This window comes from Euphorbia lathyris, chromosome 1 (genome assembly GCF_963576675.1).
Source record: "Euphorbia lathyris chromosome 1, ddEupLath1.1, whole genome shotgun sequence".
Lineage (NCBI taxonomy): Eukaryota > Viridiplantae > Streptophyta > Magnoliopsida > Malpighiales > Euphorbiaceae > Euphorbia > Euphorbia lathyris.
This window is the reverse complement of record NC_088910.1, coordinates 39,524,881-39,537,711: the sequence shown is the minus strand read 5'-3', so window position 1 is coordinate 39,537,711 and position 12,831 is coordinate 39,524,881. Positions and strand designations below refer to the sequence as shown.

Below are 12,831 nucleotides of genomic sequence, written 5' to 3'. Positions count from 1 at the left end.
GGTCATAAGCTTTCTCCAGATCCAGCTTGAGCGCCACAAACCCTTTCTTACGCTTCTTCATTTTCATGGAATGAACCATTTCCTGGGCGATAACCACATTGTCCATCATTTGCCTGCCAGGGACAAAGCTGCCTTGGTTCTGGCCTATAATCTCAGGAAGAATACGCCGGATCCTATTAGCCACAATCTTAGTGATAGCTTTGTATAACACATTGCAAAGACTAATCGGCCTCATCTGCAAAAAGGAGGAAGGTTTTTCAACTTTTGGGATCAGGACCAGGAGGGTTTTATTCACCAGTCTAATATCATTAGAGCCGCTGAAAACACCTTTAACAAAACTGTAGATGCCTTCCTTCACAGTGTCCCAGTGTTTGTGGTAAAAACTGGCAGGAATACCATCGATCCCCGGAGCTTTCGTGGCTCCAATACTAGAGAACGCCAGATCAATTTCTTTCTGGTCGATAGGATGGAAAGCTTCTTTAATAGCATCCTCCTCCAACCTAGGAAAAGAAATCCCAGCGAGGGCTTTATCCAGATCCACCTCGTCCTCTTTAAAAAGCACTTTGTAGAAGTCAAGGGCCAGGCGACGAATCTCTTCATCCTCATAGACCCAGTCTCCATTGGAATCTTTAATAGCATCGATCCAATTCCTCTGCCTCCTAACAATAGTCGAGAGGTGGAAAAACCTGGTATTCCGGTCTCCGTCCTTAATCCAAGCCTTCCTAGATTTCTGGAACCAAAGAAGCTCTTCCTGTCTAAGAACAGCTTCCAGCTCGTTCTGGAGGGATCTAAGCTGACAACTCAGACTGTGATCAAAACGGATCTCCAAACAGCGTTGAATGCCCTCAATTCTTCTTAAAAGTTTACTTTTCCGTCTGATAATATGGCCAAAGATGTTTTTATTCCATCCCACCACATTCTTCCTAAACCCCTCCGCGGCGAGGAGAACATTAGAATGAGGCTGCCAATTATCTTTAACAAAATTCCTAAACTCAGGATGAGATTCCCAGGCAACAAGGTACCTAAAAGGTCTATTCCCTTTAGGCCGACATTTAACCAGATTGACGAGGATAGGACAATGGTCAGAATGACGGAACGGGAGATTCAGCACGTTCACCTCGGGAAATCTACAAATAGCCGCAACATTCACGTACATTTTGTCCAACCGAACAAACACGCTATTCCTTTTCCAAGTAAACTTGTGGCCAGCAGCTCCCAGGTCAGACAGTCCGCATAAATCCATATTCTGCTTATGGTTAAGGCACCGGTTGACATAATGATTACCTCTCCCTTTCTGATCACTCATCAGGGCAATATCATTAAAGTCCCCAGCAACCATCCAAGCATCCACCATGCTTGTACTAATAGAGTATAAGATCTCCCAAAGCCTTTTCCGGTTAGTCAAAATAGGATCGGCATAGACAAAGGTAACAAAAAAGGTTTATTGCCAGGATAACACACCTTACTATGAATGAATTGATTATCTATACTGATAATATCAATATTAACACGACCTGGCTTCCAAAAAAGCCAAATCCCCCCTGCCCGACCAATCGCCTCCGATCTGACACAATTCCAATTCTTAAACTTTTTAACCACCTCATATGCTTTAGAACCACTAACCTTGGTTTCAAGAAGAGAAAAACAAGAAGGATTAAATTGCTTAATAAGATCATTAAAATGGATGCGGGTCGCCATATAACCTTTTCTTGGTTTAGAACCACTAACCTTGGTTTTTAAGGACGATGCTTAGCTTGTCCCTTCCGGTGTATGCGTTCTTTATATTTACTAACTTATTTGTCATGTTTTTGGATTAGCTTAATTATTTCAGAGTCGCCACCGGAGTTTTAATATTCGGAAATATATCAAATTTTAGACGGCATACGGGCTCACAACATGCCACATCTTTAGAGTTTGGTTCGTGACTTTAACTTTTAAAGGATCTGATAATGAACACGTAGATTTGTCTTTTATTAAAATACTAATAAAATTTTAGACGGCAGGCCAATCCTGTCGTCTGAATTTCCACAGTCGCCAGGCTTGTCTTCTTCTTGCAGGTTTCGTCTTCTTGTGCCAGTTTGTCTTTTAGCTAACGAACAGTTGACCCATGCCTCTCGAAATTGGCTTTTGCGTAATTCCAAGGTTCTGGATTAGTGCAGACAGTTGTCGGATCTTGTCTTTTAGCAAACGGATCCTTCATGCTGTCCTGAAGATCACTCAGCTTGTCTTTGATAGTCGTTGTCTTTAATTGTTGTCAATTCATATACTGAGTTCTCTTTTACTCAGCTTCCATGGTCAGCTTCGTTTTGCAAGACATAATTCTCAAGAAGACTTCTCTATTTTTAATACTGAGTTCCGTTCCACTCAGCTTCGTTGATTAGCTTGATTTTTAAGCTTCTGTTCTGAAGATAACTTATCTTCTTTTTATGCTGAGTTCCACTCTACTCAGCTTGTGCTGTGATCTTATGCTGACTTCGTCCTGTCTTACTTTTTATTTCTATTTGTATTTATATTTATACTCAACATTGAACAAACATATTAGTACAATTAAATCAAAGCACTTAAATTTAATTGTCCCTTAATCATGGATTAACTTAAATAATTTTGTCAAATCAAAATCATGTGGAAATGTGTTTCAACATTTGTCTAATCAAATCAGCATGCAATTTAATCCACACCCAAGCTATTCGTTCTAATCGGTTTAATATCTTGAAACAGACTAAAATACCCTTTTACCCCTTATTTGGTTTTATTCCATCTCCATACTATATTAAACACATGCAAATATACAATAAAATGTAAATTTTCCGAAATAAGCAAAACTTAAAACTGCCCGACTCAAGACAAAATTCTGTTTGTCTGTCATTTGTCATTGATCTGACACGAGGTGTCCGAGCGGTGATAAGGACGCTGATCAGTGATTACATCACCGATTGGTGACCCTTTATAGGCAGCAGATTTCCTTCTTGATCTGAAAACCCAAAATAAACACAAAACACGTAAAACAAAAGAAACAAATTGCACTTTAAGGGAGAAAGACTTTTAAAACTTTTCAGAAGTTAACTTTTAAGTGCTTTTCCATTTTGTTGTGTGTGGTAGGCTGACGAACACGAGACATGAACGTAGATCAACAACCAGAACCCAAAGGTAGTGGCTTTGAAAGATCCGAAAAAGGAGTTCCAAATAAGTTTAAAACCAAATTGTAACAGTATTGAAAGGCTTGAACTCAAAGTGGTGGTTCTTATAAGTTTAATGACTTCAAGAACCCAATTATAGTGAAATGGGATATGGGAGACCTGATTTCGCCCATATAAACTAATAAAATAGTGTTTGGTGGGGTGTTTATACTCTCAAATGTGGTTAATTTGGTGGAAAACCTATGTTTTACAGTTGTAGCGCAAGAAAAGTTCTTCAGTCGAAGACGTTCAAGTTGTAGATTACAGAAACAACATAATGGTGGTCGAAGTTGAAACCATCTCTAGTCACATGCGAACAACGTGGAAACTCAAGTAGAGTTTAAGTGCGAACGGAGATCAGTTGGAAACAAGAACGTCGATAGCTTGGTGGAACCTCAGTAGCATTCGAGTAGGAAGTGAATCTCTTGCAAGAGGAGACGAGCTCAATCAACGAGGACGTTGATCCTCTAAGTGGGGGAAGGATGTAAAGGGGGAGGGGAGTTTAGCCATAGGCATACTCAACCCCAAGCATTAGCAAAATCTATGAGAAGGCTTCGGCATGGAGTGTCGAATGGGACATATCAACGTATGTTGATGGAAGAGGCGGAGTTGGTATAAAGAACACTATATGGGACAGGGACTACCCTAGTGTTAGATCTCCGCCACCCTTTGGGCCAGTAGTCGGAACTGGCTTAAGCAATCCACCCTCATCCACTAAGGATAGGAGAGTCGGGCATACGTCATTTGTGAAGGAAGGCGGATGTCTCCATAGATGGGAACTTATTTATTTATATATTTAGTTTGGTTCGTTATCAGTTATTGATATTTGTTTTCACTAGATAAGTAAAGTCTCATCTCATAAGTTTTATTATCTATACTATCCGTTATCTAAATTTGTAGACAGATTTGGCACGTGACAGGTTTGTAGTCTTTTTTTGTTTATGTGTCATAAATACAGTCAGCCATTTTTTTTTAAGATTTACTTATGTTCAAATTGATTTTTCTTATAAAGTATTCAAGGAGGTGGACTCAATGAAACTTCATCGTTTTCCTTTTGGGCAAAATCTATATGAGTTGAGAGTGAAAAAGTTGCAATTCCAAATTGGACAAATAAAGAATGAATAAATGTTTGCTAATATATTCAACCTGAATCCAATCCTTTTTCACATAAAACATCAAATTCACAACTTTTATTTCATCTGTTTATAACCAGAAAGAACAACTTAAAAACCAGACTCAAAACAAGTCAATTTATTTTAACCAAGTGCAAAGAATCAACCTTTTGCACTTCAAAACACAAGCATTTGTACATGACATTGACCATAGCCAATTTTATTCAAACTTCAATCATAATAAGTAAATGTTTGGCATAACTCAACATTTCCAGCAAGATGTTGCTATAATAGGCTTTGATTTCCAACCAAGCACCAAACAACCCTTTTCTTCCACAACTGTATATCCATCACAAACCTTGTTCTTCTCAAGCCATTTTTTAGCCTGACTCATCATCTTCACTGGTACGGCCTGAAACCCCGCACGGCTCATTCTCCTCCTCCACTGCTCCACTTTCTCATGCCTTTCCACTCTTGCAGGCCCTTCACAGCTCACAATGTTCTTGATTTCCTCCGCGAAGTAAAACTGCTCCATCTTTGCGCGCCTCGTGTCATACCTTGGCAGCATAGCATCCAAGGAATCAAATATAGCTGAATAGTAATGGAGTGCTTCCATAAATCTCCCTAGAAAGAATGGACCGTTGTGGCTAGAATCCTGCTCCACTAATACAAGTAGTTTCGGCGAAAGTGAGTGAATGATTCGGAGAACCGAATTCAGAGCTCCCCTGCTTTCTTTAACTACACAATGTAGCTGAAGTATGCTGTTTACGACAACAATTTCGCCGTCCGACTTGTTGATATCGGTAAGTTTCAGGTTTTCCAAGTTGCTTTCTACTACCGAAAATTCGAGATTGATACCAAAGTCTTTTGCATATTCCATCAGCTCATCACCGATGGTTCGGAACCTACCGACACGAAGGCCTACACCCGTAATTCGAAGGCGACTAGGCGGCTTCCCAGGGCGACTTGCGAGGCTTTCGATCAGGTGGCGCCATTGGTGTCCATGAGGCAAACCTAGGGTCATACCTAAGTCCACAACATGGACAAAACTCTCTCCCTCAAAGGCTTCCAATATTGACAAGTTAGCCAAGAAATGACCAAATTGAATATGTGGACAAATTTCGTAAACAAGGCGTAAAGCTTCCTCCTTTTTATCCGAGGCAACATCCATTATGTTCATCATCGGCACGACGAATCCTACTGTCCCTAGTGGTTGAACCAGCGACAGTCTGTCCGCGAGCCCTTGAACAAAGCACGACGCAACCCTCTGAAAGGAAGAACCAAACACCAAAACACTCGAACGAAGCTCAGACAATAACGCCGAAGCATGTGTCTTGTCTCTACAAGCCACAGCTTCAGCACAAGCAATTAAAAGCTGCACAAGCCTCATTCCATCAGCATGTCCATCTTTGTCCCCGCCCCGAATATCATCACAATTTGCTGCTGCCATAGCTTCGGCTGCCTCCTCAATAGCTTCGGCAGCTAGATATCTTTGCGTATAAGTCCATATATGATCCCGAAAATGCAGCTTTGGCAAGCTATTCAGGCTGCCATAGCTCGAGTCACGACTCATACTCCCACTTCCACTTCCACTTCCACCACTATAAATACTCCCATTACTTCCTGTGGATTCAGCGAAACTTAGCGTTCGCTTGATCCGCTTATGCTCTCTCGTTTCGTCTTCAAACGGAACGAAACAGATGCAATCATTGTTCTCTAAAATTGTTGGCAAGTAAGGGTAGGGGTAGTAATTAGCCATAGCTGAAAGACTTAAATCAAGGCTGCTTTCATCAATGGGGAAATCATTGACCAGAAATGGAGTCATTTCTCAAGTCTCCTCCTTTATTATTATGATTATTATTTCTAAAGATGTTTCAATGAAGCTCTGAACTTTTGGATGATGAAGCAAAGAATGTATATAAAGACACAAAGGTGTTCTTGTTTGGAGTTGATTCCTAGGCTAAGGTATCAGAAAAAGACAAGAAGTGCATTGTGTCGGCTCGAGAGGTTGCATAGAGCAATCAAATAAATTCCTGTACCAAAAGTTCCACAGATTTTGGAATTTCATGTCTGTCCTAAATATTCCAGCTTTGGTGGTAAGTTTATGTTCACATTGTTTTTCTGCAATATTGATCCTAATTGTGTCAACTTCAAATCATTCTTTTTTTACCTTAAGTTTATCTAAATCTACCCTAAAGGATAAGATAATTAATGAAGTCTATTTCTGATTGATCCAATGTATTAATAGGTTAAAACATGTTACTTTCAGAGTAAAATTATGAGACAAAACGACTGACAGAGGCTGCTTGAATGCCCCATTTGAAGTAATGCCTGTATAATCAATTTCTCTTCTGCTGATCTATTATTTTTTATTGGTTTCTGAACCAACAAATCATACGTGGAAAATCGGTTCTGATACCAACTATAACAACTTGGTCTTATAAAATGTAGATATTGGTTTCAACGAGTCCTATTAGTTGGACTTATGGTTTTAAAACGCGTCTACATGTATGAAAAACATCTTATAAATATAGCTCAGTCACTCCCCCATTGCTATATTCTTTAGATTCATTGCGGCACAACCTCTTCACGACCCATTCATTACATGTCCACCAACTTCAACTTAGTTCGTCCCACAATCAACACATCATATGTGGCGAGCCAGCTCTGATAAGCTGTGATATCATACTATCACAGAAAAAGAATTGTGAAAGAAGCATGCGTGAACCAATAAGGGTTGTTTTCTCAAAAAGCATAACTGCCAATGCACGCGTCCCAATTATAACATAAAGTTCAAGTGCACTCTCTACTTTCCCTTGTTTCTCGCCGGAACTTATGGAAGGAGCGGGTGGTCCCAAAGGTACCTAAAATGAGTATACCATTAAGGTTCTAACATGTGGATACCTACTAAAACATAGGATACCCTTTGAGACTGCTATAAATACTAAACACAACACCTCAAGGTACACACAACAAATTCCCTTGTCAATTACTTCCAAGTTCCAACTTCTCAGTATCACTGATTTAATCATTAGAGCGGGGATGCCGGACTCCGTCCCCTTCTCTAACTGTTCCTTTTTTCTCTAACCGTTCTTTTTTCTTATTTCACTATTTAATCATCTGTAATGATCCGGTCTGGACGGATGGCGCCGGGATAGAAGGCTTGACCTAACTGAATTCCACATCAGAAATGGATAGAGAGTGACAGAAACTTATTAGTAAAGTAGATTTCTAATACATGTATACATGTTTTAAAGCTGTGAGGTTAAAAGGTTAGATTTGGAACGAAGGGGACAATATTTATATGGTATTGTAACAGACGGTTATATAATCTCTTTACTTATTAATTTTTTTTTTCTTTTATTAGTTTTCTATCTCCCTAACACATTTAACCATTCATATTATAGAGCAGAGAGGAATGAGATAAGTTGAACATCATAAGACAAGGTGAAAAGCTTATTGTTGTGAGCATATCCTCTTAGTGTGCTGAGAAATAAGCAAAGCTATATTTCTGATCATGCCAAATAACATATTACAAGGGAATTCAGATATCCAGATATGCTTTTATGTCCCCAAAAATACATTTTTATTTTTTTTATAAAACAAACATAAAAGTTTTAGAATGTAATGGATGGATTATTTGGTACCACAGATACAATGGAGTCGGCTTATGATATTTTAATATACAAACTATATATGTTCCCCCTACAACTATATATGTTCCCTTCCTCGCTACACTACACATATGAAAAGACATTCTCATATTAGCTTTTATCAAATTAATATGGACAAAACTCACTATGCCATCAATTTGTCTGCAACCATAACAATAACAGATAAGAGGCCAGGAATTAATTGTAATTCTCATAGTTTGAGGTCACAATTTTGATACACCCCAACATCACCCTACACAAATCCAACACGCGTCTACATGTATTGGATTCTCATCTTACTAATAAGCCTTAATCACTCTCTCTCCATTTACGACGTAGGAATTCAGTTCATTCCTGCCCCATCGACATCCCTTAAGGGCGCTCCTTATTACCCACTCCAGACCGGATCGTTACACCTCCAAATCTGCCACTTCCATGGAACATTTTCCATATTAAGGAACGTCATGGAACCGTTTGAACTAAAAGCTCGAAGTCGAAGTGATAGTTAAGGCCCAATCATAAATCTTATATTAATCTCCGACAAAGGAAACCCCAATGCCGCTGGGTCAAAGACTCGGTATCATGAAAAACTGATAAGCCTGTTATCTCCATTTGAGTCCAAGTGCAGCATTATTCTAAGTATGAGGACTAAAGTGAAATTTGTAAAGAACTGGTCTAACTAGAACACCTTATGCTTTTTTGAATTCAATAGTATAGTTAGCTAAATTGTAGGTATTATCCTTAGTTGGCTAAATCGCAGGTATTATCTTTCTACAGATTAGGAAAAGTTGTTATTTAGAATTCTATTTAAACTCTTCTTTTGTTAGTAACAGGGGAGCGAACTATCAATAAAAAATTGGTGGTTATTGTTCTCACCTTGAGCAGAACATTTTTTTATTTTCTTAGAATTTCTTTTGAGCTTTGACTGGGACCTATCAAAAACTTTTCTCTAAGTGAGACTACTAATAGGAGTCCTAATACAAAAGCGACTCCTAGAACAGGAAAGGTTCGGTCCGGTCACATCAAAGGTTATGTTAAAGTTATGGTCTCATAGCTAGTCCTTACTCCTCAAACCCTTTTTGCACCTACTGACTGCATCAGCGTGGGTTCGTCGGACTCCGGCCCCTCTCCGACTTCTTGCTCTGTTTTACAGGTTCAAACTCAAAAGACGTCCAGGAATTTCGGCCACTCAGTAGTAAGTCTAGATACTCGATTATCACTTAACTAATACAATTGAAAACAAGTGAAATAACTTTAACATTAAAACCCATTTCAAGCTTGCACAACACAAGATTCACGTAAGTACTAGGCAGAGACTTGGTTAAGAAGTCTGCCGGTTATGACTTAATTTTGATGTAAGGTGTGTCTATGAAACCTAACACCGCAAGGATGAGCTAACTCCAAAAACCCGTCCTCAGTTCGGATTGCAGGCTGCAAATTCGATAATTGACTCGGCACGACACCAATACAAACACACAGTCACCCAATAATTACCACCCTAGTGATAGCCTATACTACTACTACATACATCATGAAGCCTTGGTTTGCTAAACGGAGTCTTTACAAGCATCAATTTGTCCTTTTTTATAATGTTGGAATCATTTTGTTCTATGATTTGTTTGCATTCTACCTTATTTTTTCACAATTTTGGAAACAAACACGTCCTAAAAATTCTTTTCACATGTCCTTTAGTTGAAGCCTGCAGGGCAGAACTGAACTAAGTGGTTTCTAGTTTGGACCTCATTGTAACCTGATATGCTCTAAGTCAACTTATCTCACAAATTGAGCTAAATAAAGTTAATGTCAGTTTTTATCCAACAAAGTCTGCTCATTTCACTAAAAACATTCTTCATTCTTGTTCTTGGGTTCAACTAAAATTTGATCCCCTTGATTGCATAGTTTGAAGATTAGTTTGGCATTAATAGTATCCACAACTTTGGCAATTAGAAGCTTAATTACATTAATTTAACTATAACTCCAATTGCTCAAATTCAAAAAGTGACTCACTCCTCGGAGCTTATAGAAAGGGGAGTTCTGTTTTTTAGGTGGACAAGTACAAGAAAAGGTTCTTAAAATCAAGATCAATATGCTTGGAGCTAGCCTAAGTAGTAAGTACCTTCCATTTTCTTTTATAGGCTTAATACAACAAGCAGTCTCTAACTCGGTAAATAATCTGGTTGGTCCTGAATTTTGGAGATGTTTTATTAATTCTTTGAACTTGCTTAGAGTGGGATGATTAAATCAAAGTGGAGATTCGGACGAGTTAAAGTGTGTATCACGCTAAACAAGTTCAGGAGCCAATAGATGACTTTAATCAAGTTTAAGGAGCCAAAATCACGCTTTAAGCAAGTTCAAGTGTTAATAGATTAGTTTAAGCAAGTTCAAGAGTCAAAAGGTCATATTTTAAGTAGTTTAAGGGTTAATATATCACTTTAAAGAGATCAAAACGTGACTTTAAGCAACTTTTTACAATCAAGATGTCTCTTTCACATTGTTCTAACAAGAAAAGTGACAACAATTGTTAATTAGTCTTATAATCTCCACATAAGATTAATCATTAATTAAGAATGATGTCCCCAAGAATCATATGCTACAAATGTAGTTGTCAAGCTCAGAGTTTTGATTCCAAATATATCATTTTCTTCAATTACATTGGAACTGAAACTAAATACTGAACAAGAAACAATCTTATTATGCCATTATACATATGATTTTGAGCAGCAGCAGCAGCCAATGTTGCACTGAAACGCTTCTTCACTAGCGTTTTCACGTTTCGTGTCCGTTTAGGCAGCAGCTAAAGACGAGAATTAAGCTGTAAAAAGGAAGCATCTTGGACAGTAGAATCAAATGAAAGAAGCTCCTGATTTCGCTCGAAAATCGCCATTTCGTGTTCATCTAAGGTCACCCAAGCTTCAATTCTATTGCCATCTCTAGACTCAATCAAAAAAACAACATTCTTAAATGTCAAACCTGCACTACTCACCCAAACAGGCTTTCCCCACCCAAAATCAGCTTCATAAACCTGAGATTTTCTTAAACTAGTACACCTATATATCTCCACATCTTTTGAAACAAGTTCTCCTATTTGTTTCAAAGTCTCACTCAACACTAAAAACCCATCTTCACCTTGAATTTTCCTCACATATTCACTATCAAATTTCTCCAAACCCTTCTGCACTTGACACACAAACTCTCCAATTTCCGCCCCCTCATTCGGTTCCTGTGCCATTGCTAGCCAAAGAAGATTCCCAGCCGCAGACTCTGGCAAAGGCGGATCCATCTTCGCACGTAAATTAACAGTCTGTGTCAGGAAAGATGTACTTGTTTTGGTTTTAGAACCTGCTGACTTTGTTCTGGATGCATCAACAGCACATTTCCAGATCAATGCTGACACTAATTCAACACGACTAGGACGAGTAACACACGAATTTTCGAGTACCCTTTCTCGTAAAAACGCAATCTTTTGCATATCAAACACGAATCTCTTGGTAACATTCTTCGCCTGAGGTATGTTAAGTACAGGCAGTGCAGCAGACAAATCCTTTGCAGGAAAAAGATGTGGTCCGATGAAAAAAGGCGAAAAGTGCTTTCCTGAGGCTGTTCTAGCCTTGGAAGCCCACATGTTCATGAAGCAAGTAAATGTGATTCCATCAACAAGCTTGTGAGAAATACATGTACCAATTGCAATCCCTCCACAGCTAAAAATGTTAACTTGAACAGCAACTTGAGATTGCAACACTATTGGCGACGAATTCGAAGGAACATGATATTCCTGAGGCAAGAACTGATCAATAATTTCAGCTTCAGGTTGCTGTATGATTCTAGAAAGGGGGAAATTCACTCTGGCTTCAATGAAATCGACACCGTCATCGTTGCAATCGATGAATGAATTCTCTTTCACTCTTCCTGCTAATGGATAGAATTCTGTCAATGTTTCTGATAAGGATTTCTTCAGGAGATGAACTCTTTTTTGGATTTTGATGTCTGAACTATCAGGTGTTGGTGCATAGTAAATGATCATAGGAACATATGCTGCAGGAGAGAGCTGGTCTAGGAGGGAAAGTTTGAAATGTTTAAGGTTTAGAGGGGTTGGAGATGATGGTTTAATTGTCTCTCTTGATGTGATTGAAACGTTTATTTGATCCATTTTCACTAGATTTCAGATTTTGAAGAAGGGAAAAGCTTAATTTGGAGTTGTTTTGTGGTTAAATAGTAATGAATCTGAGGATATGAAGTTTAGTATTTGTGGACATATATATTCTGCTATTTGTTTGTATGTTAAGGTGCTTATTGTTTTTGACAATTTGATAATGTCAATGTTCAGAAACAAAGAAAAGGAATATGTTTGGATTTGGAAAAAAAATCCTGAAAACAAAAGAAGGAAACTATGCTAACTAAAATCAAATCACATGCCCACCCGGTCCGCAGTGGGTCCTTGGGGTAGAAAGTCTAAGCAAAAAGTAATCTCGGTATTGCCAAGTATTTTTTAGGTATTGAGTCAACTAGATCACAGGAAGGGTTAGTTTTATCTCAACATAACCATGTGCAAGATATGTTAAAAGAGGCTGGGTTACAAAATGCAACAGTTGCATCTAGTCCTTTCTCCGTAGGTGACGATATCGTAATGAAAATCCCTTACTTTGCTATGTATTTGGGATTCACTAGACCAGACATGTAACTCAATAACCGAGTCAATTCTTATAAAATCCAACTCAGCTCCAAATGGATGTTGCAATACATGTGTTGAAATATCTCTATGGTAGTGCTACTATAGGATTTTTTTTTTTTTGGTAGAAACAGGAAAGAAAAAACAAAACCCAAAAGCCTAACCTGGGATTAGCCTAGGGAAGCTAACCCCCACTACATCTTCCAAAAGAAGAGAAGATAAAT

At 38.5% G+C, this 12,831-nt stretch overlaps 2 protein-coding genes across 2 annotated transcripts; both read right to left on the bottom strand.

Moving 5' to 3' along the window:
* Nucleotides 1-4,550: 4,550 nt before the first annotated feature.
* Nucleotides 4,551-6,113, bottom strand: LOC136217756 (GRAS family protein RAD1-like). The gene has a single exon (XM_066004407.1). The coding sequence runs from the start codon at nt 6,111-6,113 to the stop codon at nt 4,551-4,553; it is 1,563 nt and encodes a 520-aa protein (XP_065860479.1).
* Nucleotides 6,114-10,735: 4,622 nt separating this feature from the next.
* On the bottom strand, nt 10,736-12,088 carry LOC136216148 (stemmadenine O-acetyltransferase-like). Its single transcript, XM_066002971.1, has one exon. The coding sequence runs from the start codon at nt 12,086-12,088 to the stop codon at nt 10,736-10,738; it is 1,353 nt and encodes a 450-aa protein (XP_065859043.1).
* Nucleotides 12,089-12,831: the final 743 nt, after the last annotated feature.

Bases quoted from the DNA above. Each gene is read 5' to 3' on its own strand.
- LOC136217756 (XM_066004407.1), bottom strand. From the start codon at position 6,113: ATGACTCCATTTCTGGTCAATGATTTCCCCATTGATGAAAGCAGCCTT.
- LOC136216148 (XM_066002971.1), bottom strand. From the start codon at position 12,088: ATGGATCAAATAAACGTTTCAATCACATCAAGAGAGACAATTAAACCA.